The sequence below is a fragment of the Sturnira hondurensis genome, unplaced genomic scaffold (assembly GCF_014824575.4).
Source record: "Sturnira hondurensis isolate 20B ecotype Veracruz unplaced genomic scaffold, ASM1482457v3 Scaffold0006496, whole genome shotgun sequence".
NCBI classification, from domain to species: domain Eukaryota; kingdom Metazoa; phylum Chordata; class Mammalia; order Chiroptera; family Phyllostomidae; genus Sturnira; species Sturnira hondurensis.
Window position 1 is genome coordinate 15,853,164 of NW_028079127.1, and position 27,228 is coordinate 15,880,391.

A 27,228-nucleotide genomic window follows, 5' to 3' on the forward strand; every position below is an offset into this window, starting at 1 on the left:
GCCCTGGGCACTTGCGCATGCACTGTTACCCTGAGAGGGTGGATACCCAACGCCATGGACAGAGGGTCCGGGCGCTGCTGCCCCCAAATTACAGGTCAGAAAATGAGGGGTTGACCCACGCAAGGTCAACTGCCTGTTGTTCAAGTGGGAATCAGACCTCCCAGCTCCTAACTTCTGGGCGTGTCCACGCGTCCCAGGGGCTCTCGGAGACGTCCCGTGCAGCAGAGGCCCTGCCCCACCAGGAGCACGCTGAGCAACGTGAGAGCTGGGTCTGGTCGAATCAGCCAGTCGCTGTCTGATGGCCTCAGTAACCACAGCTTTGAGTGGCATTTCGCGTGGATTTCCCCGACTTCTTTTTCTTATAATGCAGGGGTGTCAAACTCATTTCCACCGGGGGCCACACCGGCCTCGTGGTTGCCTTCAAAGAGCCGGCGGTAACGTTAGGACTGTGTGAATGTAACTACGCCTTAACCACCCCTACCTAGGGAGCTCGGTGCTGCCGCCGGGTAGAAACCAGGTGGAGGGCCGATTCGGCCCGTGGGCCTTGTGTTTGCCGCCTGGGATACATCATTTTGTTGTCCTCTGTCTGGATGTGTCCTTCGTTTGGGACTGTCCAGCTGTCACGCCCACGTCCTGGTGCTGGATGGAGGGCCGATCTTGTAAGCACGGACTCATTAAAGTGATGGGGTAATTGTACTTAGGGTCATGCAGCCGCATAATAGCCTCACAGCCCAGCCCGGCCATCCAGCGGTTACGAGCACGTGCGTGGAGATCTGGCTGAGCCGGTGTGAACTCGACCTTCAGGGCGCACTGATGAGCTAAGAATGTGAGCCTGTTCAAGTTACCCAGCGCTTTGGGCCTTGCTCTTCCCGTTGGCGGAAAGGGGGCGGGGCACTTGCACAGTTCGCTTTGACAGGTGACATTGTACTGCCCTGTTACACCTGGTACCCGGTGACCGCTGGACAGTCATCACCAACTTCTCTCTTAGTGCTGGGCCACAGGCCGTGCACCCATCCAGTCAGGAGCCAGTCCCCATCCGGCTCCCTGAGCTTGGCTGCCTGACCAGGGCCCGTGTGGTGGTCACCATTTAGGGCCCAGCAGCACTGGGGTCTGCTGCCCTGAGGCTGGAATGACAGAGCCGGCGGGGACCGAGGGGGGCGGGGTGGCCTTGCTGGTGGTCCAGCGCCGGTCTCGGAGACCCTGGCACTGCGTGTCCCTGGGCCTTTTCTGTGGTTGGCTGTCCATGGGCCAGTGCATCGCCCTCAGTGAGGTGGGCTGGATTCGGGTTTCTGCAACCCACTGGTGGGGTCCGGGAACGCGGCACCACCCTCAGAAGCACAGGTCCTCACCTTCCAGCCACACTGCTGCTCCCGGGCCATCACGTTACCGACTTGCGTGCAGGGCCGTGTTCTGCGTGCCGGGACTTACGTGAGCTCCATTTGGACGGGACCTGCAGGGCCCCTTCCTCAGGTGTGGAGAGCCCCCGCCTCCCAGGGAACGCAGGCGGAGTGGGGGTGGAAGGAGAAAGGGAGGGGTGCAGTGAGTAATGCTCCAGTCAGATGTGCATCCGAGCCTTGCCTGGCGGGGCAGGTAAACAGGCAGGTTTGAGGTTTCCCGAGAACGCCCAGCAAGCCAGCTGCCGCGTCACCCACCCTGCGCCTGCGGCACTCAGTGTGTTGTCCCCATTCCACACAAGAGAAGGTGGAAGGGTAGTGAGACGCCATCCGGGTAGGGGCTCTGCTGTCCCCTCAAACCGACCCTTGGCCACCGGCTGCCTGGGCTCCCCGCTCAAGGCCACGCCTCCTTTCCAGGCAGCACCCTCAGCCCAACTCAGGGCAGCTCTGGGGTCAGCCCACTGCCAAACACCCCAGGGGTGGGCCCCGGCCTCCACACTACCCCACGGCCTGGCTGCCCTCTGTCCCCCCGTGGATCACAGACCGCTCACCGCTCATCCGGACTCTGTCCACCAGGGACACCACCTGCCTGGCCCCTTCCGAGAGCCCTGCCCCAGGGCGAGCTGAGGCCTCTGTGGGGAGGACCGGTGGGCCGAGACCCACTGGAGCCATGTGGAGGCAGGACTGGGCCTTTCCTGGGCTCTTAATGGTGGGGCTGGCTGGTGGGGCCTGGGGAGCAGCCCCGGCGCGGCCTTGCACCCGGGCGAGGACGCCGGAGTCCTGCCCCTCCTGCCGCGCCCTGCTCCGGGCTCTCGCCTGCCCTGCCCCAGCTGCCTGGCTCTGGCCGTACGGGCCCGCTGTGCCCTGTGAAGTGTACTTGAACTTCATTCTCTTTCAGAATGCTATTCATAGTGGGCCCTTTCATTCTTGACCTCCCCACTGGCTTCCTACTATAATTGGAGCCTCAGAAAGCAGTTGTTTTCGGGAAGAGGGCGTTTTGAGCTGTTAGTCATGACTCAGTCGATTGTATACAGTTAGAAGTGCCCTTGTCAGAGGCGAGCGTCCGGCGGCTGTGATTCAGAGTCGGCGGGAACCGGGTCTTAGAATTTTGTGTCGTCAGGAAAACCTTCCCAGACATACAAGGGGTGATATTTTGCACCACGTGGGTTTACAAGGAGGGGCCGTGTTGTGACCCTTGGGGCTGAGTCACTTCTTGGTCACAGAGACACAGCGTGCCATCTTGTGTGTGCATGTGTACGATAACCGGGGTGTGTGTGTGCGCAGGTTGCGACCGCGTGTGCACTGTGGGGCCTTGGTCCTCCCAGCTCTCTGCCCACGGGACCCAGCAGGGGCAGGTTGGTGGCCTGAGCACCTGCCTGGGACGAGCCGACAGCAGAGGTGACAGCAGGCAGGGGCGCCCACTGCCGACATGGAGCCCGGGGCGCCGTGGGACCCGAGGGTCAGCCTGTGCGGGCCGGGCTCTGGGGCTGCATCTGTCACCCTGGGCAACTGTTCCTGCACAAGTGCCCACAGTGTGCAACACGCCCCAGACTGGTAACCACGTGTGAGCTCCTGCAATAGCGAAGGCGGCCGACCTCCTGTGCCTCCTGAGAGGGAGCCCTGAGCCCCTATGAGGACCCAGAATGCGGTCCCTTTCCTCCCCCTCCGGCGTTCTGGTGTGGGGCTCACTGCCCGCCCACGGGGTGATCTGGGCGTGCCGTGTATGTGGAGCTGGGGAGGGGGGCTGGGCTGACCAGGTGTGTCCAGAGCTCGACTCCACGTCCTGAACCTCTCCCTCAGACAGGTGAGGATGGCAGAGACCCCCGCCCCCCACTCCGTGCCTGCTACCTGCGGACGACACTCTCTCTGCCCCCGCCTTATGACAGACACCTGCATCGGTCTTGTCTTCTCCAAGTGAAAGGAAGAAATCCAAAGAGGATTTCGCTTTCACGAAAAAAGGCAAAGAAGGAATGTAGCATTCTAGAGACCCCGGTGCCCCAGCAGTTGGTGGGTGCCCTGGCGGGGCCGGGGGTGCCCCAGCAGTTAGTGGGTGCCCTGGCAGGACAGTGCGTGCCCCGGCGGGACAGGGGCCACACCAGGCTCCCCCCCCAAGAAGCCTCATGCAGTGTCACAGCCTGAGGCTGGGGCTCTGGCCAAGTCTGTGCCACTGGGCCCCACGGCCATCAGCTCTGTGCATCCTGGGTGAGCCGTGTCCTCCCGAGGGTGTGAACTTTGTGCAACTTTGGACGTCATTGTGTGTATTTGGCATCATTTGATGGGTCGTTTTGGGGTCTGAGACCACCCAAACTATTCCGTCTAAATAAATGGGAACTGCGTCTTAGGCTTCCTCCCTCTCGGGTCACGAGAGCTGCGCGGGGACCGCTGCCTGCAGACAGCAGGGCCCCGCCCGGGTCACACGGCCCAGGAGACGGGGGTGGGCGGGAGCAGAGAGAAACAAACACGATTAGGCAGCCACGTGGTTTTCAAATGGAATTATCCCTCTCAGACTTTTCCACGTGGCGCCTGCAGCCCTGGGACCAGCCTGGTTCGGGGTTGGGGAAGCGTCGCCGGCCCTCTTTCCTTGTGACCCTGTGCCCGGGACTTGATTTGTCAGAAGTAACTGGGAGTCATGTGAAGGGTGAGCCAGGTGGCTGTGGGGCCCCCATCCGAGGGCGGGCCCAGCCCTGGCCTTGCCCCGGCCATTGCACAGGGTCGCCCAGGCCGGGACTGAGGAGTTACCTGCTCGGGGAGGTGCCTGTTTTACCTGCACCTCCAGGTAAGCTACTGGCCACGAACAAGGGAAGAGAGGAGGCGAGAGAGGGAGGCTGGAGAGAAAGGAGCTTTCATGTCCACAAAATGGCACTGTTTTCCCCTGAAGCTTCGCGGGCCAGATATGGCCAGTTGCTACTGAAGGTGAGCGTTGAACTGAGGTTGTTTTCTGCCCTTGACTTTCACAGGCCCTTCCCGTGTGCCCTCACAGGCCACACACTTGTGAAGATTTCTTAGTTGCGAAAATACAGGGTTGGAGTCACGATGCTGAGGCAATAATTGTGCCGTGCAGTCACCGCGGGACTGTAATTCGGCCTTTAATATTCCGGTAAAAGACAATTGCACAACATACCGAGTCCAGCAGAAATCCCGCCTCCCTGAGTGTGGTCGGGAGGGCAATAACGCAGGGGTAGGAATTTATAGTTTTAATTTTAACACGTCACCTAAAACGTCCTGTGGTGCGCTTGACTGGGATATTATTATGTCACAGAATGCCATGCTTATGATTTGGTCATAAAAGGTTTTGTAATAAGCAGGGGCGTTATTTGTGCCAGACCCTGTGTCTCCTTAACAACGTCTTTAAGTCAGTCGTTTGGTGGAGAGTTCAAAGGGCAGAGTCTGCAGGGCCTCACGGGGGCGGACACAGCGCTGAGGGTGATCTGCAGCACGGTGGCCTGGGGGCCACGTCGTCACTGTCGTGGGGATGGGAGCAGAAAGGCCGGCGAGTGTCGTTCTGGTTTCTCTCCCTCGGTGCTCGGCTCTGGCCCCATCCCCCCCGCCGTTGGTGCAGGGATGCCCAAGGAGGTGTTAAGTGCACTGAGGTCCCTTTATGGACCATGGTCAAATGACACTCACTCTGTTCCGCGGCACAGGACAGCTGTCATTCCTTCATGCACTTTTGCAACAAGCCCCAGTGGTAAATGACACTGTTCCCACGGGCCGTCCCTGCGGTCTGCCCCTGCACCTGGGGATCATTCCAGAATGAGCCCTCGGCTCCCAGTCGCATTCCAGTGGAAACGAGTGGGGCTCTCCGAAGGCTGTGATGTTCCTCGCGCAGACGGGTCACGCAGGAACGGGGATTCGTGGTGAGAGAGCACTCCCAAGGCGTGACCGTGAGCCCGGTGGCTGGGTGTGGGCGCCTCGGATAACTCCGCAGCACCCGCCTCCCCGAAGCCTGGCCTGGGCCGCCCGCGCACGCTGTCCACGTGGACCCCCCAGGCGCCCTGCGTGACGGTGGCGGAAGTGAATCGTCACTCGCCGTCTTCGAGGTGCTCAGAACCGGTGTGCATCTGGGGGCACGAGGAAGGGGGTGCCCCCTGTCCAGGGCACAGAGTGAGCCAGCAAGGGCATCCAACGAGGAAAGCAGACCTGGGGCTGCAGGAAAACTGGATCAGTGGGAACCCAGCCCTCCGGCTCTGCCCAGTGGGCACTGCCCTCGGGGACCGAGAGCCTGTGACACAGCAGTCCCACCGCAGCACACACAGGGCCTCGTGGGGGAGCTGCTCAAATTAAAACGGCGAATCGTCACACCCATGTCACCGCCCTGCCAACCACACTCCAGCAGGCCCTGCTTCTGCCGGACCCCGTACGGTGAACACCTGCTTGGAAATCGAAGGGTGTTGTCTAGTAAGCAAGGTGCTTCCCAGTCACGGAACTGAGTGATCATGTGCGCAAGCTGGGTCGTAGAGGAACTCTGGAGAAAATTTGTATTTAAAAAAGCAAAATGAAGACCCAGGAGTTAATAGCATCCAGATAGTGGACCTGGAATTTAGTGTTCTGTGTCCATGTACACACACATATGCACACATGCCCCCCACACACATGCACACGCATACGCGCGCCGCTAATGCTCTCGCTTCGCCTGCCCGCAGCGAGAGGAAGTGTGGAACTTCATGCAGTTTCTCGCACTCCGTTCTCCGGCGCCAACCCTCCCTTGGGACACTCGCCCCTTCCAGGACCAGAAACCGCTTCCTCCCAAACCGTGGTCACCGTGTCCTTACTCTCCTCATCTCGTCGTACTCTGTGAAAACTACGGGGAAGAGTGACGTTCAGAACCTACGAGTGTTTGTATCAGGAATTCAGAGAAACAAGCACCTCGTGGGGCTTGACCTCCGACGGCTAAGCTGCCGTTTCTCCCTTTCCTGTTCGCCCACTTCCTCACGTGTCTTCCGCTGACCTTTAGACTTGACACAGGAGATAGATGGAACTCAGAAGTCCCTGAGGTTAGCTGGAGACACGTTTTTTATTCTATGATGCAAATGCTTTGCTTTTATACTTTTATTTTTTGAAGGCTGCCCAGGCAGAGAGAAGCCGTGAGAGGGGAAGGGGAGAGTGACGTTCTCCTGACGCCGGGGGGTGGCTGGCTGGCCCCTGCTCTGGGCTGCGTTAGAAGGAGAAGCACCCCGGCCAGGACCGCTGCTTCTTCGCCGGGGCCCCCCACCCAGCAGCACAGGCAGGGCAGCCTTGGCCCGTGGCTGTGTGCGTGGAGGGCGGGGAGCGCTCTAGAAACCCCAGCTCTCCACCCTGCAGGGGGCGGAGTTGGGGGCGTGGCAACTGTGTGTGTGTGCATATGGGTGTGTGTGTGCACACGGGTGTGGGTCCTGGATCTGAGGGACTGGGCAGGACCCATGGACTTGGACGTTCTGAGACACACTGCCTGGTGTTTCTGCTGCACTTGGCTGTGGGTTGTTTGCCCTCTCAGCACCTTTCTTTCCCTGAATGAGCAGTTTTCCTGGGGAGGTGACAGCTTCACACATGTGCCCATGACANCGCAGCACACACAGGGCCTCGTGGGGGAGCTGCTCAAATTAAAACGGCGAATCGTCACACCCATGTCACCGCCCTGCCAACCACACTCCAGCAGGCCCTGCTTCTGCCGGACCCCGTACGGTGAACACCTGCTTGGAAATCGAAGGGCGTTGTCTAGTAAGCAAGGTGCTTCCCAGTCACGGAACTGAGTGATCATGTGCGCAAGCTGGGTCGTAGAGGAACTCTGGAGAAAATTTGTATTTAAAAAAGCAAAATGAAGACCCAGGAGTTAATAGCATCCAGATAGTGGACTGGGAATTTAGTGTTCTGTGTCCATGTACACACACATATGCACACATGCCCTCCCCCACACATGCACACGCATACACGCGCCGCTAATGCTCTCGCTTCGCCTGCCCGCAGCGAGAGGAAGTGTGGAACTTCATGCAGTTTCTCGCACTCCGTTCTCCGGCGCCGACCCTCCCCTGGGACACTCGCCCCTTCCAGGACCGGAAACCGCTTCCTCCCAAACCGTGATCACCGTGTCCTTACTCTCCTCATCTCGTCGTACGCTGTGAAAACTACGGGGAAGAGTGACGTTCAGAACCTACGAGTGTTTGTATCAAGAATTCAGAGAAACAAGCACCTCGTGGGACTTGACCTCCGACGGCTAAGCTGCCGTTTCTCCCTTTCCTGTTCGCCCACTTCCTCACCTGTCTTCGGCTGATTTTTGGACTTGACACAGGAGATAGACGTAACTAAGAAGTCCCTGAGGTTAGCTGGAGACACGTTTTTTATTCTATGATGCAAATGCTTTGCGCTTATACTTTTATTTTTTGAAGGCTGCCCAGGCAGAGAGAAGCCATGAGAGGGGAAGGGGAGAGTGACGTTCTCCTGACGCCGGGGGGTGGCTGGCTGGCCCCTGCTCCGGGCTGCGTTAGAAGGAGAAGCACCCCGGCCAGGACCGCTGCTTCTCCGCCGGGGCCCCCCACCCGGCAGCACAGGCAGGGCAGCCTTGGCCCATGGCCGTGTGCGTGGAGGGCGGGGAGCGCTCTAGAAACCCCAGCTCTCCGCCCTGCAGGGGGCGGAGTTGGGGGCGTGGCAACTGTGTGTGTGTGCACACGGATGTGTGTGTGCATATGGGTGTGTGTGTGCACACGGGCGTGGGTCCTGGATCTCGGGGACTGGGCAGGACCCATGGGCTTGGACGTTCTGAGACACACTGCCTGGTGTTTCTGCTGCACTTGGCTGTGGGTTGTTTGCCCTCTCAGCACCTTTCTTTCCCTGAATGAGCAGTTTTCCTGGGGAGGTGACAGCTTCACACATGTGTGCCCATGACAGAATTATGATGTTGGGTGATGGCACAGGTGTGCATGTTGGTTTTTGGTGGCAGACACAGGGTCTGAGCACACGTGTGGGGAGCTGTGAGTGTTTGTACATGCATGTGCACACTACTGCCAGTGTGCATGCATGTGCTTATGCATGTGGCCCATGTGAGGGTGTGCAGTGGTGTGTACATGTGTGTGCACATGTGGCTCACACATGCACACGTGGGCACGCGTGTGGGTGTGTGTGGTGCGGAGGGGGCGTGGCAGAGCTCCCCCCTGCCCGTCACTGCCGCTGAAGTTCCAGTTCAAGACAGAGGTGGGCAGCTGTTCACACCTGCGCCGCTGGCCGCTGGACTTGTGTTCTCTGCAGACGCCCGTCCAGGAAGCAAGTTGGAATTGCGAGACCACCTGCAACGGGTTCCTTGGCATCACCCTCTGCCTCTGAGCACTGCCTCTGCTGCTTTACTTTTTCTGATCCTTCTCTCCAGGGTGGTCCTCTCTGAGGACCCCTGGGGTCAGTTACCGGGACGCTGTCCCTGCTGCGCTGAGTGGCCGCCAGTCTGGGAGCTGTCGTGTTTGGGAAATGCCGTGATGCCGTGATGTGATTTGTCCCCATCATGGGACCCTCACGAAGACCCCAGGGGCTGCACGCCCTGTGTGCCCTCCTCCCAGGGCGGTGACCCATGGCCAGGGGCCTTGTCACGGCACATGGAGACACGTGTCACTAGGTTCCGGGATGGGCACAGCATTGACCTGTCCTCCCCTTCGGCGGGCTGCTGCTCCGCACAACGCCCACGGAGGGGGAGGAGAGCGCACTCGGGGCGACCCACTGTCAGGGTCAGGCAGCCCACCGCAGGTCTGGGGGCTGGGCTGGGGGCACAGACCACGGGTCGCAGAGAGAGGCGCGTGGCCCAGCTGCACAGGTGGCACTTCGTGGAGTCCTGGGCGGCCGTCTGCGGGAGGGACGCCTTGGTGTCTGAGCCCCACGAGGAACAGAAATGAAGCTGGAAACGGTGCCATTTTGATCGTCATTGTGGAAGAAAACTCTGGAAGGTGGGCTTCCAGGTAGGAGCCTTCAGCTTTCAGACGGCTTTGGGGAAGCTCGGAGCCCTCCGGGGTCTCTTCAGGTTCCTCGGACCCCGGCCTCAGTGTCCCCGCGAGGGCACGTGGGACACGGACCTCCAGACTGGCCGCCTTCGGAGGGAAGACGGGGTCCGAGGACAGTCGGCCTTTACATCCCTGGCAGTTGCTCAGTTGTTTGTAAGGACAAGTGGGGAAGCGAACAGCCGAGCGTGAGCTCCCACTGCCGTGAGGTAGCGGGACTTTCAGCTCAATGATTCCCCGGTGACCGAGGCGTCTGGCTCCGCGCCTCCCCACGCCACGTGCGAGCTCCCTCCTGTCCCACGCCTTCGGATCCTGCAAATGTTTCGTCAGCGGGAAGCTCTTTTCTGGAGCGGGTCTCTTTCTCCAGTAATCTGTTTGGTGTTTCTTACATTCTGGGAGTTTTAATATCAAACACAGTAAGGAACAAAAATTTAGCCATCTTTCCCTTTTCTCTCTGTACCCATTCTGAGGACCAAAGCTATTGTTCTTCGGTCTGGACCGGTTGCTTTGAACACGGGAGCAATCCATTTTTCCTGGCAGTTCATAAATGGCCCTTATTATTCAGTGGATTCCCTTTGAACGTATAAACATTAGTCCTCTTGTCTCGTCCTGGAGATGGATGGCTGCTGCTCTCAGGCGACCGTGGGGTCGGGATGATTGAAGGAGGGGGCCAAAGATCTGCGTTTGAAGCAGTGGAGACACGAGGAGAAGATACGGGAGACAAAGACAGGGGCGGCGACTGTGAAATCGCCGAGCCCGGGCGGGGGGTCCTCGGGCTGCTTACGCGTGATTAATGGGCGCCGTGCAGGTGAAAGGCTGGCCGGGGAGAAGCCCGCACTTCCGTCCCTTGAAGACGTGTTGGTGCCTCTTCCTCCTCAGCCATTGTTTCTTTCTTTCCCTGCTGAGAATAAAACCTTCACACGGGATGCAGATTCAATTCTCAGGCAGCCAGGGTGTCTTCCTACCTGGGCAATGCTGGGAGAGAACCAGGTTCTGATGAGACAAAGAGAGAGGCGTCGAGATAAAATGTAAAACGCGGTGGGTTTAAACACGTTCCTGGAAGACTGATGGCATGTACTTCTCGGCCAGTGGCGGTGACGGCAATCTGGTGCCACAGGGTGGGACTTCACAGGGATTTTTCGAGAGACTGTGTTATTGCCATGGATGCTATCTAGATATTCTCTCTCGTCAAATACGTCAGGAAAATGGAAGATCGGTTTCCTGGAAAGTAAAGAAAATAACTCATGGCAAAATCACTTTATTATCAATAGCCGGTAAGGACCTGCCCCGTAACTTAGGTGAGCATGAGGACCGGGACACGTTTTTACTGCTGGAAAGGCCGCTTCGCGGCGGCTGCTGGTGTTGGCACTGCAGGTGGGTGGGGTCGCGGGCAGTCTCTGGCCTCCCGGGGCCAGCCCCTCGGGTCCTGCCTGCAGCCCCTTGGCCAGGCAGCTGTGGTTTCCCGAGAGCGCCCCTTCGCCTGGTGCCAAGTGCGCTGGGAGAAGGTCGTTCTGCCCCCGGGCACCGGGGTGTCCTCAGCCAGCTCGCCTTCGCCTGGGCTCTGGCTGAGTTGTCCAGTCCACATTCAGGACCACATGGCGCCGAGTCAGCGTGAGCCGATGCACTCAGTGCACACGGCGCGGGTTCCCCGAAGTTGGTCATTACCGTCGGACTCGCCTCCTTTTTCCATTAGCGGCTGTTAGTTACTCCTGCGTCTCCCCAATATAATTACAGAACTTGTGCTAAATTTCTGCAGGTTTGGGGTGCTCAGCATGCGTGGACGGGACATGCATACACACACCTGCAGGTGCGCGGATCGTGGTGGGGCTGGAGGGCGGTCAGCAGTGGCCGTGAGAGCTACAGAGGGCGCGGGCACAGGTCACCTTCTCTGAGTCTGTCTCCTGGCCCCGGTCCAGGCTTCGGGTCCCTCTGTCCACCACCACCGTCCCACGGGGGCTGCATGTCACGGAGGGGGCAGGCGGGGCTGCCTGGGGGGCTTCCCGCAGGCCCCCAGCTCTCCCACCAAGTGTCAGAAGTGGGTGGCGCCTCTGTGTTGTCCCTGTGTGTCAGGAGTGTGTGTGTGTGTGGGGGGGGGCGGAGGACAGTTGTAGGTCAGCGGGACCGACTTTATATGGAGACACGGAAGCTTCTGGAAAATCTCCGGACCTTACGTCTGTCTAGTCCCGTTAGATGAAGGCTTGTCTGTTTTATAACAAGGCTGGGGTCGCGTCGGCCCCTTTGCCGTTTCCTTCGCTTCGTTCTTCTCATGTCTTCGCCCAGCGCTTCTTTCTTTGGAAAACAGGCCCCGTGACCCTGTGAAGTGCAATCTGGGGGGAAATGTGTCAAGGGGAAGCCTGGAATTCAAGCCAAAAAAAAAATCTTGACATCATTTATTTTCCTTTAATTTATTGGTCGTCTTTGAAAGACACTCATTTCATTTATTGAGCTGGCCAAAAATCCTGTTTCCCATAAAATAAAAGACACCTTGGTCACGTTCACCAGTAACGTTGTTGACTTGGATGTTTTGAGTATGTCGGCCGTCTCCCACTAGTGGCTTCTAGTGGGGAGGGGCCCGGGGTGAGGTGCTGCCGAACACCTTCCAGTGCGTGAGACAGGCCCACAGCACAGGATTGAGTGGCCGAAATGCCAACAGCACTGAGAAACCCCACAAACCTCTTTGACTCATTCGAGCAGCCGCAGCATCTCCGTGCCGGGCACAAACCTTTCTTTGTGTGTTTCGGTAGTGTGTTTACCTGTCTTGAAATAATAAAGCACAACGTCCCTAAAATATTACATGTCTTCTTCCATCGTCAATATTAAAATGGGTACACAAAAACTCACTCCTTTTAATGAGTTTATTTTTTAAAACGCACGCTGATAGGACGGCTGTCCCAGGGCAATCTAGGAACGTTGTTCTGGGTGCAGTGGGAGACAGCCGAGCGCTGCTGGAGCCGTCGCGGAGGAAACCAGGCGAACCGCGGGGCCCACCCGACAGGAGGGCGTTGTGAGCTGGGTGCATATGAGACTCCGGGGTGGAAACTGCAGCTGCGGCAAAGTTGTTTCTTTGTGACTTAAAGAGGCAAGAACTTGACTTCGTGTTTACTTGTGGGTGTGCCTACGAGTACTCCATTACTTAATCCCTGAGTTTATTCGTCTAAGTTTCCCTTTCGGATTAAGGCAAGGGGTTCTGTTCTGAAACTAATTCACAAATGTGAGCGCTGTTGAAAAGAAACTAAAAGCAAGGAACTCTTAGAGTCGATCCTCATTATTGGTGGTAGCTTTGTTCTATCAAGTTGCCAAGAACCGAATCGGTGGGCTTCAGTGCACTGCCCCCCAGAAACGCAGGGCCAGCAGGCGTCTGCGACCCGGGTCACAGTGTTCCCGTCACCTGACTCTTGCACTGTGGTGTGTGCACCAGGACTCGGGTGGCAGCCGCAAAGCCTCCTCTGAGGGACGCTCACCAGAAGCCCACAGGTCCACTGCGGGGCTCGCCCCAGCGGTCTTGGGCCTGGACAGGATGGTAGACGGTGAGTCATTTTACAAGCGACGTCAACAGCAAGAAGCAGACACAAGGAAAGCTGAACAGGCCACACAAAGGACACATTTCAGTGTGAAAACTGAAAAGGGAAGAGTTGCTTTGTTCACCCTCAGCAGGGCCCTGTGCGGGCGAACACCAGGGAAGTGCCCGGTGCGGATTTGGGGTCTCCAAGCAAAGGGGAATTCACGGATGTGGCGGCTGCACCTGCATTTCGGGTCCGAGAGGAGGAGACTGGATCCTGGCAGGCCCTGAGCAAGAGGGGAGAGGCCATGGGGTCGCGTGTCCTGCCCGCCAGTGGCTGAGTCGAGGGCCAGCTCTCAGTGGTCGTGCCTGACGAACATATTCAGGACAAAGCCCCGTCTTATCGCTCCCGGCCACCTGGGCGGGCCTGCCCCCTGAGGGAGACAACCTGTGGGGCCCTCATGCCCACGCGGGTGCAGCTAGGCCACGCGCAGGAATGCCTGTTACAACGGCAGGTTTGATGACCTTTCCCAAGGGGATCGGCGGCATCATGACTAGTCTGTAAACACGTTCTGGGCTGGTACACGTCATTGCAGGCCCCTTTTGCCGTGGAGAGGGGTCACCTGTTCAGTGCCTGTGTGTGGGAATAAACTTGAGGCCCGGGGTCAGTTTTGTAGGTAACAGACGGGAAGGACTCATGTGCTGGGGTGACTGGTCCAGTCACTCCAGGACACACACTAGTCACCTGCAGGGGTCGGTGCGTGGGCCTCATTCTGCCTGCCTCATTCCATGTTCTCTTGCGCGTATTCTCGGAGTTGCCAGGTCTGTGGTCGCCACCCGTCCCCTGGATCGGTGCGCACTGTGTGGTGTCCCTCCTGCCGACAGTGGGTCTGTTCCTCACTGTCGTTCTCTCCCTGGGAAGTTGATGGCGAGAAGTCCATCCCTCTGACCACGCACGTGGCTTCCCTGTGGCCACCTGGGTGGGACCCCCGACAGTGGCTTAGAAATTGGCCATTTGGTTCACGTGAGCGGTCACGTAGGAGAATTGTCCGGGCGTTGGTGTTTTCAGTTAATAACACACCATTATTCTGCCCATAAGAGATTTTGGAGGGACACGCCTTTCTCCTTTCTGAAATGCAAAGGGGGCTCTCTCAGGAGGACGCCCGTCAGCCAGCACCACGGGCCCGGGGGGCCCTGCCCTCACTGGCTGTGTGAACGCCACCCACGCGGCTGCAGACACTTCTTCCTGGCCGGGGTCGTGCCCACCCGGGAGCCCAGCGCCGCGCTGCGTCAGCCTCCCCACGCCACAGAGCAGCCGGCAGGGGTCCGTCTTGCCCCGTTTGCCATCCGGTTTCGCTGCTGCTTTTATCTCCTTCCTTTCCACTCTCCCTGCTCCGAACCAGCCCTGGGAACGACACAGGCACTGCCCCCGGAGTCACACTCCAGGGACACCGACTCCGAGTTTCCAGTCCTGTGAACACGTCTGAGGGGCACGCGCGTCCTTTCCGCTGAAGAGGCTGAGTTGGGAGCCCGCAGGGCACGTTGCGGGTGCAGATCCCGCAGCCGCTGCAAGAACGGGGCCTAATCTTTCGGGCCTTGGGGGCCACACGGGCTTCTGGGCAGCAGCCCAGAAGGCGTCCTTATTTGTTGGCTTCCTCTCCGGCGTCCTTATTTGTCGCTGCTGTGCCCACGGGGACCAAGAGCCAGCGTCTACAGTCACTCAGTGAGTCCTCTCAACGTGGCTCTCCTCTGCGTGAATTCCCCGCAGCAGAGACGTCGCCTGTGGCCCCACAGAGGACGTTAATAACACAGCCGCCCAACGCGAGGTTTCAGTCCCTGAGTCCCAGGGGGCGACTCTCGTGGGGGAGCCGAGGTTCCTGCCTAAACGAGATGCCGCTGCCTGTTAGTGGTCTTCATCAGCCTGACCGAGGGGCTTATCACAAGACCCGATAGATGGTTATTGATGGGTGGTTGGATCTAAATGCACAGGGACAGCACAGGGCTGTGTGCTAATTTAGAAAATAAACATTGTCTCTCGTTCAGTGTTAGAGTCTCTATCCATTTGTGGAGACTTAGAGTTGCTGAGACCGAAATTATTAAAGACATCATTCTCAGCTAGAAAAGAAATCGCTTGAATTCTAAACTAGCAGGACCTTTCCCCCATTTTCCAGAAAAAAAAAGCCACAAATAAAAACGAAACAGAATGAGGCAGATGGAAGGTGTCCTCGGAAGTTCCAGGGCAGGCAGGACGCGTGCTGGTGGTGTTCGCTGCGACCCCGGCCAACCCCTGTGCTGTTGTTCCCCTTCGGGGTCCCGTCAGAGCCTCCAGGAGGGTCTGGGCCACCAGGATGCAGATGCGGCCGAACCTGTGACTCGCCTGCTGGGCGCCGGGCAAGGCGGTGGGCGACCTTAGAGGGGCAGCTCGAATGGAGGGGGCACCGCTGAGTTAACCTGACTTGACCGGGAAAGACGTAAATAACCGGAAGGCGCGTCCCCCACCCCCCTGGTGTCATTGAGCTGCAAGCGCTTACAAAGCAAACACACCATTGTTTGCAAACACACCGGGGTTACATTGTGTCTGACCCTTTGAAACGCCCACCCATCGGCTGAAGCGGAGACTCCATCACGCGCTCCACACAGAGAGCCGCCCTTTCGTGTGTTTCAGGTTTGCTATTGTTACTGGACCTGAAAAGGTCCTCCTTTTAAGATAATTGTTGCTCTTCTGAATGTTACATTGTTATCTAGAGTGTTATATCCACCGTGCACCCCGAGGGAAGCTAATACAATCAGCCCGAGTGGTGAGTGATCGCTGCGCCCAGGAGGCAGCTCCGTCAGGGGGGCCGGTTTCGGCTTCCCGACTGCTCCCCTTGGAATCCTGGGCGGTGGCCGCAGGCACAGAGGCCCTTGGCGTCAGTGCACGGTCTTTCTTCCCGAACATCCCTGGAACGGGTGCTGCTGCTCCGTTCTAGACCCTTACTGTTGCAACGGCACGCGCTAACGTGGTCGTTAACAGGCGGGACTGTGGCTTGTCTGCCCTCCCTCCCCCCCTCCCTCCCGCCGTGTGTTGGGCATTTCCATCTGTAAAGGTGCACTGGCCCTCGAAGCCCACCGCAGGTCTGGCGGTAGGAGAGCTGTGGCCCCCACGTCTGCTAAGGGTCTGAGAGAGGACGCGGGGTCCGAGGGTCCGTGTGTGCATGTGTGAGCGAGTGGTCACGATGCCGACGGGGCCGGGAGGGAGCGTACACGGCATTGGGTGGTGCGAGTTCCCGAGGCCCCAGGGCGGCGTGGGGAGCAGCTGCTTAAACAGCCTTGCCCTTTGCCTGGGCAGGAAGGACCCGTGTGCGTGCGTGAGATCAAACAGAGGCAATTCCCCACCAAAGCGTGTTGACAGTCGGGGGGAGTCACGGTGAGCAGAGGCTGCCGCACTCGGAGAATTAGCTGTGAGCGTGTGGGGGTGGGGAGGGAGCTCTGTTTTCCCCCTTTCGGGTTCTCTGCTAAGCCCTCCCCCTCAATAAAGCTAGATGAATAGGAGAAAAATGAGCAGAAGTCTAGGGACACGGAGGTGCTGGCTGGGAAGACTGAGCAGCTCTCCACCATGGCCCCAGCCTTCACCGTAAATACCTCCCTCAGCTAAGACACGGAGCAGGCACCGGGGTGGGCAGGTGGAGCCTGACACTGGGGACCGGGCCCAGCGCAGTCGGTGGAGCGAGGTCACCAGGCAGGTGCAGGCTGCGCCTCCCTTGTCAGGGAGACTGCAGGCTGTGGGCCACCTTCTCCCCCTGGTGCCGTGGGAGAGACCCCTCACCAAGGGAGATGCTGTGTCTGGGAAAGGGCCGGTCCGCTCCCTTCTCAGAGCTGCTCCTGGGCCGGCTGATTCTTAGAAACGGTCAGCCCACGGCAGTTCTGATGCCTGAGAGGCCAACTCAGGCTGGCACACGCTGAGCCCCTCCAGACGCCGGTCAGCCCTCCTCCCCGGCTCCGGCTCTGCCAGGCCCGGTGGCCAGGCACTGGCTCCTTGTCCCCTCTTGTCCCTTTGGCCGCTCTTCAGTGAAAGCAACGTAGGGCAGATTAACAGGAGGGAAGCAATTTAACTCCTCTTGTGGGGGAGCCACAAAGACATGAGACTCGAGGGCCAGAGGGGCCGTGGAGGCCGGCTCGTGGCCGGAGCCATGGGAAGGGGAGGTGGCCTCCGAGGGGAGGAGGCCGGGCCCTGGGCAGCAGAGAGCCTGGGAGGTGACGTCCGTCCTGCGTGCAGGGAGGGCTCTCAGATGAAAAGTTGTCTCTGGTGATGGTAGCTCCTTTCCTAGCACAGCCCCTACCTGAGGGAGAGGTGAGGTGTTTCCAGGGCAACCTGATGCACCTCGGTGGCCCTCAGCTCAACGCAGCCCTGATGCCGTCGTGGTCCCTCTGGGGTGGCCTCTTCGGCCCCTTCAGCCCCTGAGTAAAAACGTGAAGGACGCTGCTGGCCCCCCTAAAACAGCGAAACCCTGTACTGTCTGCCGCCCACCTGGGGACGGGGTGCTCTCCTCCTCCTCGCACAGGCCTGGGTGTGACCGGCGGTGGGGAGCAGGTGAGTGCCGTCACCGCTAGTCCGGGCCTCTGCCGCGTGGTTTGGGTTGAGGGAGTGGAGCCAGGGCCTCCTTCCTGGGGGCCGGAGCGGGGCATCGCAGCCACAGCACCCCACGCACCCTCGCTCTGTTTCCTCGTGCAGCAGGCAGTGTGGGGCCCTTCCCGGGGAATGCCCTGACGTCTCCTGCAGGGACCTGGGGACGTCAGGCGACGTGCCTGCGCCAACGCAGACCGGAGCCCTCCCTGGGACCAGTGGCTGGAAAGTACAAAAAGGAGGCAGGGGGGCAGACAGGCCAGGAACAGCTGCCCACCCTTCCAGGAGCAGCGGGGGCCTGGGGGGCGGGGACACGCAGACTTGGGTCAGTGCGGGGCGTGTGGGTGGGTTGGATATGTGTGCACAGTGTGTCATTGCCACAGTCCCTGTGAAGTCAGAGACGGGGCGTGATGGGACTCAAGGGAAGGACCGAGGTCTCTGGGGGAACAGGGGGGAGAGCGGGGGCCCGCGTGCTGGTGCCTGAGGACAGGGCAGTGGGGCAGGCGCCAGGCGGGGGGACCAGAACAGAGACCTGTTGAGGGGACAGGGAGGGAGGTGGGGGCGAGACAGCGGCCAGGGGGGATGGGCAGGGTGTGGCGCGGGTGCCAGAGCAGGGGGCAGGAGCGGATCGGGAAGTGAGAAAGATTCAAGGGACGTCACAGTCATGGTCATCCTCGCCCCATTGTCCTTTCTTGCCGAGTTGCCGTTGGGTGCCATCAGGAAGCTGCTGTGGTCTGAGAACTTCAGGCAGAACTGATTTTAGACTCATCGGTACATTGTGCTCACGGAAAACACGGTTACTGCAGAACAGTGGAAAACAGTTGAAAACTGTCCAAAACTTAGTGCATTTTAAAATCCCTTCTTTATCTTTTTCAAAAACTATAATTGTTATAATAAAATACTCTCTGTGTGATTTATTATTATTTTTTAAAGATTTTATTTATTTATCTTTAGAGAGGAAGGGAAGGAGAGAAGGAGAGAAATATCCATGTATGGTTGCCTCTTGTGGGTCCCCTGCTGGGAAGCGGCCTGCAACCCAGGCATGTGCCCTGACCGGGAATCGAACTGCGATCGTGTGGTTCGCAGGCCCTCGCTCAATCCCCTGAGCTACACCAGCCAGGGCAATTTATTATTATTTTTAAATTCCAGGTTTCTTGCCTGTGGTTGGTCTTTGTCCCAGACTCCCAGACCTGGTGGGTGCTGTTCCCACAGGTCCTGTGTGGCGTGGGCCCGTCCACGGGAAGCTCGGAGAAGGACCCCGCACTGGCCGAGCAGCACCTGGGTTCTTGTGCGGAAATGTCTTTCTCGGGAGGGAACAGAGTTGCACTGGGTCAGGGTGAACGAAGTGTGAACACAGAGAGGGGTGTCGGATGTGGGAGGGGGTCATGCAGGGGAGGTCAGTTCTGAGAGGCGGGCTGTGATCCGGCCGACCGCCGGGAGGGCCTCGCTGGCTCCCATGGCTTCTGCTGGGGTCTCGTGCAGGGGGCCGGGCCAGGTGAGTGAGGAGAGCAGCCTCGTGCATTCGTTCCTCCCCAAGGGCCCCGGGGACAGAGTGCCCAGAACTCTCCTGGTTCCTTTCTTCCACGCTTTGCAGTTCCCAGGTTTTAGAAGGTGCGTTGTTTGATTGTTTCGGACGAGACTATAAAAGTTGTGTCTCAAGTTAGAAGAGAGGGCAACTTCTTGTTCAAGATTTTGAAAGAGAGGATGCAAAGGTTTGGACTCCGTACTTGCAGATAATTTTTCCCCCTTTGAAGAAAATATCCTCACTGTATTTTAGCCAGTTTTTCTCGGAGAAATAGTCAGGAACTGATGGAACTAGAAGGAAACTTTCTACAACTGTTCCATTCATTTCTCACCTGATTTGATCTGCTCTGTCCTGGTTTTCTAATAACAAAGAGTAAGTAAGTGCCCTTCAGTCTCGGAGGCAGGTCTATCCCAGTGGTTGTGTCTGACTGTGAAACCGGCTGTTCTGGACGGAGGGCGCCTGTTGGATTGGACGTGCAGCCGGCGTTCGGGTGGTGGGACCGCGGGCGCTCGGAGCTCGGATTCGTTCCGTACAAAGTCTCGTTGGTGTGGTTACACTGCCGTGTCTGCACCGTGGAGCGAGGAGGCTGAGAGGGGCTGCTGGAGATCAGTGGGGGCGCAGGGCCTGCGGAGCAAGGGTGCACGTGGGTTTCGATAAAAATCACACACACACACACACACACACATTTCCTTAGCCAAATAAGTGTGTGGAAAGATGAATAAAGCCAAATAAAGTGGGGACGGGAGTGTAGGGACGGTTCTGGTTTCCGGGGGGCGCTACCCAGCTCCCTCCCTCAAAGTGCAGATGAGAGTAAGTGCATCTCGGTGGGGTCCTCGGAGCACAGCCTCTCACGGGAGGAAGATCACCACCCACGGGAGAGCACAGGGGATGCCGTGGCGATGGCCTGGTGGGGCGGTGGGTGAGCTGCCTGTGCGTCTCTGTCTTACTCTCTGTGTGTTTCTCCCCGAATCTGCAGGCCACGCCGCGGTCAGAAGGGACGGTGAGACTGGTTCTTCTGGGTGTCGCCGTTCTGCCGGAGCGATGGAGACGCCGTGGGGTGCCAGAGGCTCGGTCCTGTCTCTGATTTGGTTCCTGCTGGCGTTCGCCGCCCCCACAGAGATCCCCCTCTCAGGTAAAGGGACGGCCCTCGGTGCCGGCTCTCTGGGACTCCGCACGTGCGTTCTGATTTTGCAGTAGGGCGGTGCTTCTCTGCATTCCCAGCACGCCGCCACCAGAGTTCGTCTCTGCCTTTTAGGTCCTGGGCGGCTCGGACGGGCTCGGCTGCCCGTGCTGGTTCTTCCAGCCCCGGCTGCTGCCTCCCGTGCAGACATGGCCCATGCGAACTGGGCTGTGGATGGGGGGCTTCATGCCACACAGGATTCTCTGAAATGTGACCCACAGCGATCCTACTATGTAGTCTGGTTTATTTTAGGGACGTTATGATTTAGAAATTACTGGCACCCAACCAACCATGACAGAAAAGAAGCCGAGTGAACTGTGTATTCTTCCCCCAAACAGCTGTGTAGTTAGGACCGGAAGGTGAATTGCGAGAGCGGCGAGTGGCCGTGCTGCTGGGCACAGATGACCCAGCAGCGGTGTCGCCTCCCTGGGTCTGCGCCTGCAGCGCGAGTCCGTGTCGAGAGGCTGGTCCGTGGTCTCATGGAAGTGCACGTCTTACATGTGCTGGTAAAGGGAACCCAGACTTTCGAAAGTCGCTCGTCAGTTTAAATAAGTTAGTCTGAAAGTTCAACCAATAGCGAGTCTACAGACATGGAGCGTGTGCCAGTGCGTGAACCACATCGTGTAGGAGTCCGGGAAGCCTCCCGTGTTATCCGCACGTGGGATGTGAAAGGTCCCGGAGAGGCCATTAGGTGTCTCATCCTGAGGTTCATGCGTGATCGTGTCGTGATTCCTGTGTGTGGTTTTGAGAGTCATGGCGCTGCCTGAGTGTGAGCATCTCAGCACTGGGAACAGCCCGCCGGGCCGCGGGTTCCGGAGGGCCAGTCTGGGCCTCAGAAGGTCGGACACGCGTGGCAGGCTGAGGCTGCCCTGGACGTGTTCCGAAAGCCCGGTCAGAACCGGAACAGAGGGGGCCATCGCTCTGTGTGGTGTGAGGCGTGTACAGCCACTTTGGGGGGCCTGCTGAGTTGTGAGGAGTGCACTGTCCCCGCACTGCGGGCAGCCCCACGCCTGCGCCCACCCCCAGGTAAGAGTCCTTCTCCACTCTCCGTTTCCACGTTCTCTCTTCTTAAGGAACCCCACTGAGGGACACGGGCGAGGTTCCCTGTGAGCAAGGCAGACTGAACTCCGCTGGCTCACAGACAGGCAGAGTCCCAGAAATTCTGGGAGGAGCTGGAGGTCATTCACCCTTAGCAGGTAGGGCCTTTCGGTTTGAGTGGGCAACGCCCAGTGCAAAAGAGTCAGGTTCCTGGGGGGCCCCGTGGGAAAGGGCCAACCGCTTCCCTTCCTCCCCACGGCAGGTCCTGGGCTCTGCCCCTCAGGGTCTTCCATGGTGCGGGGTGTGAGGTTTTCCCGTAATCCACACACTCATTCTGACCTGGTTGTCTGAGCCCCTCACACGTTTTCATGCCGCGCTGTCCTCAGACAACAATTGTTATAAAATATTAATGACATGTTTTCAGAATAAGCGAGTATTACCCATTTATTTCAGCCCCCCAGAGCACTCACGGGCGGATGAAACCCAGGCAGGCATTCAATTTGAATGTCAGCGCGTCGGGTGTCTCTGTAATTGGCCTAATTGTGGAGAAAGGATTTATAATGTAGAATGTATATTCTTATGACACCCACAGGTGACGAACGCCAGTCCCTGAATAATTAGCTGTTGCCGAGACTTTACAACCTTAGCAGATTTAGGAGAGAATAATGCCCCGATAAACAGGTTGTTCCCAGTCATTAGGTGATGCTTGGGGACTCCCGGCTGCGATGCCTGCCCCCCCGCCCCTGGCCATCCACACCTGCAGCAGCATCGAAACACACGAATTCACAAGGAAGTCAGGGCCCGGGCCACTCAGACTGGGGAGGGAGCAGAACCGAGGCAGGTGTCGGTGAGGACACGGGTGGACTCTGTTGTTACTAAACTGTTTGCTGATGCCCCGTGGGTGCAGCTGGGACCAGGGCTAGTGTCCCCGAGGCAGCGAGACTCAGGCACCAGGCGCATCAGGAGGAAATGAGGGAAGGTGCATTTCGGAGTCGGGAACAGCAAGAGCCAGCGTCCTGGGCCGAGCAGCAGTCGCACTGGTCCAGCCGTGAAACGCTGGCTTTCATCGAGGGTCCGTCCGTGAGAGCCTTCCTGTCAGCGTGCCGTGGGCTGGACCAGGAGGTGTCACAGAACAGCTGTTTGGTGTGACAGATGCCACCATTGCCTCTGTCCCCATGCCAGGCCCTTGGAGCACTGCTGGGACCCCCCAGGACAGCGGGCAGGCTGGGGTCATGCTGATGGGGCCCTGGTGGGTGTCACTCAGCGTGAATCTCATGAGCCCGGCACGTCCAGGGGACAGACAGCTGACCATACATGTCGTCACTGATAACATTTGAACATCTGAGCAAAACTTGGGATCACGGCAAATTCGTGTCCCCACCCTGAGCTCAGTGGCTTCCCGGCAGTTAAGGCTCCTGGGGTCCAACCAGCAAGGGCGGCAGCCGGTGCGTTTGGGGTGCTCTCTGTGCCGTGAAACCGGTCAGAACCGGGCTCTCCGTGTAACGCAGCCAACCGGTGCTCTTCCCAGACAACTCCTTGGGACGTCACGGTGCCAGGACCGATTGCAGAGCCCACAGGCGCGATGGGGGTTTTGCCACCGGGCCGTCGGGGTCCATGTGGCAGGAGATGTGCCGGTGACGGCCACGAGGAGAGTTTGGCGCATGCTCCCATCGCCGGGTGGGCCTGTGACTGTCCCCCTCTCCAAGTCCAGGTCCGAGTGAGCCGGCGTCTTCACGTCCTCACTCAGAAGGACCGGTGCAGGAGGCTGGAGCAGAGGCGTCAGAGGCCGCGTCTGCCCTGATGCAGAAGGGCGGGAAGTGGGGCAGGGCTGGTGCCCGACGCACTGTTTCTGAGAACCCACGTGGTTTAACGTGTGATGGGGTTCTGTTAGGCTCCGCTGTGGCAGACGCAGTTAGCTGTAACTCGTATGAACAAAGGCACTTTGGCATCTCCTAGAGTTTTGGCGAAGTTCAGGCAACCCTGAGACCAAAGGACTCAGGGCAGCTTCCCCAGCCTGAGCCCCGGATTTCACAAACGAGGAACAGGAGCGGGTGGGGGCTGGGTGTGCTGTGCAGGGCTTGGGGTCCTCCTTGTGGCCCCCCTCTGCAGGATGACTCCCCCAAATCAGTCTCCCTGACGTTCTGCACATTGCTCTTCTCAAAATGTGCTCTCTGAAGGCAGGTTCCCGCTGAACCGCCAACCCCCTCGTGGGTTCTGTCCCCTGCCCAGGTTTGAGGCAGCAGGAGCTGCGGTCAGTGGCCGGGTGTCTGTCAGCGGGGACCACGGGGAGCTTGGTGGCAGAGGTTCACATGCCATGAGCTGTGTCCCCCTCAAGTCTGAGCCCAGGCCTGCTGTCCAGCCTCAGTGCACTGAGCATGCTGGTGTGTGTTCAGTCCTACGGGGGACCCTGGGGGGGGGGCTGGAGCCCCCAGCAGCTGAGTCAGGAAGAGAAGGAAAACTGGTGAACGGGAAATGACAGCTGGTGAACACGCTCGGGGAAGACCACTTACTAACACGAGGGGTAAATGGAGCAAAAATAAAGAGAGTGGGGGGCTATGTCTCTCCTGGTAACAATCAGTTGGACGTTTTATTATTTTAGATGCTGGTGCTGGGGGCTGGGTGCCACCCAGAGTCACCTCTGTGTGTCTGTGCCTGGAGATTTCACACGAGTTGCTGACCCGACACAGGGGAATCTGTGAGGACCTTTACCGAAGTCTGTGTTATACAGGGAAGGAAAAATGAGAATAAAATCCAACGTCCGATAATAAGAGAAGCATTAGATGTTAATCACTGATCAGTGGAAAGAATCAATGTAAAAGTGGTGAATGAAATATAATGTCTGAGAAAACTATAAAGAAAAATAAAAACGGCAGACATGTCCGAATGACGGCACTAATGAGTGGTGGACAGATACAGACAGTAAATGCCAGGGATTTCAAAACAGGTCATTTAACGTTGCAATGATACGGCAGGTTTCCTTCTGCTTTAAAAACGGTCCGCTATTCTGGGTCCAAATTCCGGGTAAATGGCCACATACGGCCACACAAAGTCCCGGCACCGGACGGGGTTCCTCCGAGTTACACGCGCTGTGGAAAGAGGCAGCCGGACGCGTCCCACACCTTTCGCTGGTTCTGCACCACCGGGCGCCGGTCACTGCAGGGCGCCGGTCACTGCAGGGCGCCCATGTAAAGCGTTCTGTCGGAGCTGAATTGCCCCCGCCCCCGTGCTGGAAGAGTGTCTCTAAACACCCCCTTTCCCTATTCAGTCCAACAGGTTCCAACCATCACAAAACAGTCGAAAGTCCTGGTCGCCTTCCCCTTCGAAGAGCACTTTCAGATCGAGTGCGAAGCTAAAGGAAACCCGGAGCCACAGTGAGTGTCCCTTCCACCCGGACGGCTGTGCCACGTGTGACGATCCCCCCCTTCTCCCAACTCTGACCTCGGCGAGCTGGTCGCACCGGAAGTCCACGGGTGACATGGGAAGGGCTGCCAAAGCGTGGTGGCTGCGCCTGCGGAATGACAGTCTGGCTGATTTTCATGCAATTGTCTGCCAGCGGAAATCGTTCCTTGGTGAAACAGACGGTCTCGTGCAGGTGCTCGGCAGAGGCCGGGCTCGCTGCGCTGTGCCCGGGCCACGCCTTCCCAGCGGGCGCCCGAGATCCGGGGACAGGGGCGTGTCCTGCTCAGTGAGAGGCAGGTCGTGAAGCCAGAAGTTAGCGCGTGTGTGAGCGGGGTCCGCGCACATGGGTTACCACGTGTCTTTACCTGTGCCGCCCGCACTGTCCCGTGAGCAGGTCGCTGGTGTGCTGGCGGGGGGGGGGGGGGGCTGTGGGGAGAATTCCAGAGTAAAGTTCTAAGTGGCTCAGAATGGGCAGCTCTGTCGTTTCATCTGCGGTGGCCGCTTCATGTCCCTAATGAAGGCGTGTGCTCGGTGAGGAAGTGCCATTTGGGATGTGCCGCGACCCCGTAGGGTGCTTTGTCCCACCGCCCCTCAGAAAAGGGGAGCAGACGGGAACAGTGCGGCGACTTGAACGGTGGCCGTGTGACCGCGAGGCTGTCCTCGCCAGCACTGGGGTAACTAGGAAACCCCGTGAGCAAAATTAGGTATCAGCGTGGCCTCAGACACGTGACATTCATCGGGGTCTCCAAATGTCGGTAATTAGACAAATTTGAAAACCATCCTAACTTGAAAAGAGCAGAACAAAGCCCAGTGTGCTGCTGATTGGCTCCGTTACAACTGCTCTTACAAAAATGCTGCGCCTGGGGGGGCGTCACGGCAAAGAAGGGTCTCGGGCAGAGACCCCTTCCGCAGGGCGTGGGGTCCAAGCCCGTCTGTGGGGACCCCAGTGGCTCCCTGAGTGCCCCCTCTGTAACCTCACAGGGTCTGGGGGAGGGAGAGCAGGAATTCACTCTGGTACAGGGACCCTCATCCCCTCCATGGGGACCCCCACTCGTGACCTCATGGGCTGCCACAGGCCCCGCCTCCCAACACCATCAGGTGGAATTTGGGGGTGTAAACGTTTGGTCCGCAGCAGCCTGTAAGGTGATTTCTACTGTATCCCAGTAAGAAAGTGGTTTTTTTTTTTTTTTACCATGAATGCTTTGGTTTTGTGTAGAAACATCTGTGCACTTGTGTATGAATACCTTGGGGCATGGTATGATTTTTCCACATCATTAAGCGGAGTTTTGTTACAGATTCTCGTGGACGAAAGACGACAAGCCCTTTGACCTCTCCGACCCGCGGGTCATCGCCTCCAACAACTCGGGGACCTTCAGGATCCCAAACGAGGGGCACGTAGCGTACTTCCAGGGCAGGTACCGCTGCTTCGCCTCCAACCGCCTGGGCGCCACCATGTCGGAGGAGATGGAGTTCATTGTCCCCGGTGAGTCCCGTGGTGGGCACCGGCCCCGGGGGCGCAGGTGAGGGCCAGGGGGCCGCTGCTCCGAGCTGCGGTGAAGTGGCACGTCCAGGTTTGACCTGCCGCCCTGTGCCCCGCTGTCTGTGGACCAGTGGACGCTCTCCCAGGCCGGACACCGGAACGTGGGGAGCAAGCGGGCAGTGGAGGTGGCCGTCGTCCATTCAGTGTCCAGTTCCGCTGCCGTGCGGTGAGACACAGGCGTTGTCAGGTTTGGCTGGTTGTGCCTCGGAAACACCCCCCAGCCCCTGTTCTCCCCGGGTCGCTCCCTCGTCGGGCGGATCCCACAGGTCTGGCAGCTGTGCCAGGGCATGGTGGTCCGTCCCCACGCAGCCTCCCCGTGACCCGCCATCATCCCCTGGCTTCCGTGTGGGACCCGTGGGCCCGCAGGGGCAGAGGACACAGAGCCTCGCTTCCTATGAGACATGACACAGGCAGCTTGTCACCTGCCGGGGGCGCACAGGGGGCATCGGAAAGCCCACCCGAGGTCAACACGGGGGTCCGCCAGGAGAGGAGGGGCAGGGATCGGTGTTACCGGGAGCGTCTGCCATTCACCGTCAGCACGGGGACCAGGAGCTGCTCTCCTATCAAGGTGTCACTTATCCACGATTACCACCAAAACTAGGCCTTTGTCACCACCACCTCGGGCTCCGTGCCTGGGGCCTCTGGCAACCGCCCTTCACAGTGTGTTGCTGATCTTCCCTGACCTTTAAGGCACCAGGTGGTTCTAACCAAAGGCCCGGAGAATAAGTCCTTACGTGTCATCTGTCATCTGCGGCCAGGTGGCAGTTTCTTGCAGTTTCTTCCAGTTTCATGGACCCTGAAGTAAGGCGACTTGAAGAAAGTCCTGGCCCTTGTGGATACGGGGGAAGGACGCACATGCGCTTCCCCCAAAACGCCGTGGAAAACCAGGTGCCTTGTCCTGAAAGTGGGTGGGGACTGGGTTTAAATCACCACAGAGGAGGGAACAGGGACCGGTGAAGATGCGCGTGAGGTGTGCGTCCTGGTTATAGTAAAAGTCTAGAAAAATGGGAACGACGGTCAAGCTGGTGTGAGGAAGGGGAAGGAGAGCGAGATAAGCAGACACTTTAAAAGGTGGAAACAAATTCAAATACGTGTCCCCAA

At 58.6% G+C, this 27,228-nt stretch overlaps 1 protein-coding gene across 3 annotated transcripts in view; it reads left to right on the forward strand.

The window, feature by feature from the left end:
• The window catches only part of CHL1 (cell adhesion molecule L1 like), a 106,938-nt gene that overhangs the window by 35,827 nt on the left and 43,883 nt on the right, over positions 1-27,228 (forward strand). For all 3 annotated transcript variants that reach the window (XM_037049529.1, XM_037049531.1, XM_037049530.1), the window contains exons 2-4: positions 19,947-20,102; positions 24,454-24,559; positions 25,883-26,070. In XM_037049529.1, the coding sequence (XP_036905424.1) occupies positions 20,012-20,102; positions 24,454-24,559; positions 25,883-26,070 (385 nt within the window). In that variant the 5' untranslated portion in view covers positions 19,947-20,011. The remainder of the gene's footprint in view (positions 1-19,946; positions 20,103-24,453; positions 24,560-25,882; positions 26,071-27,228) is intronic.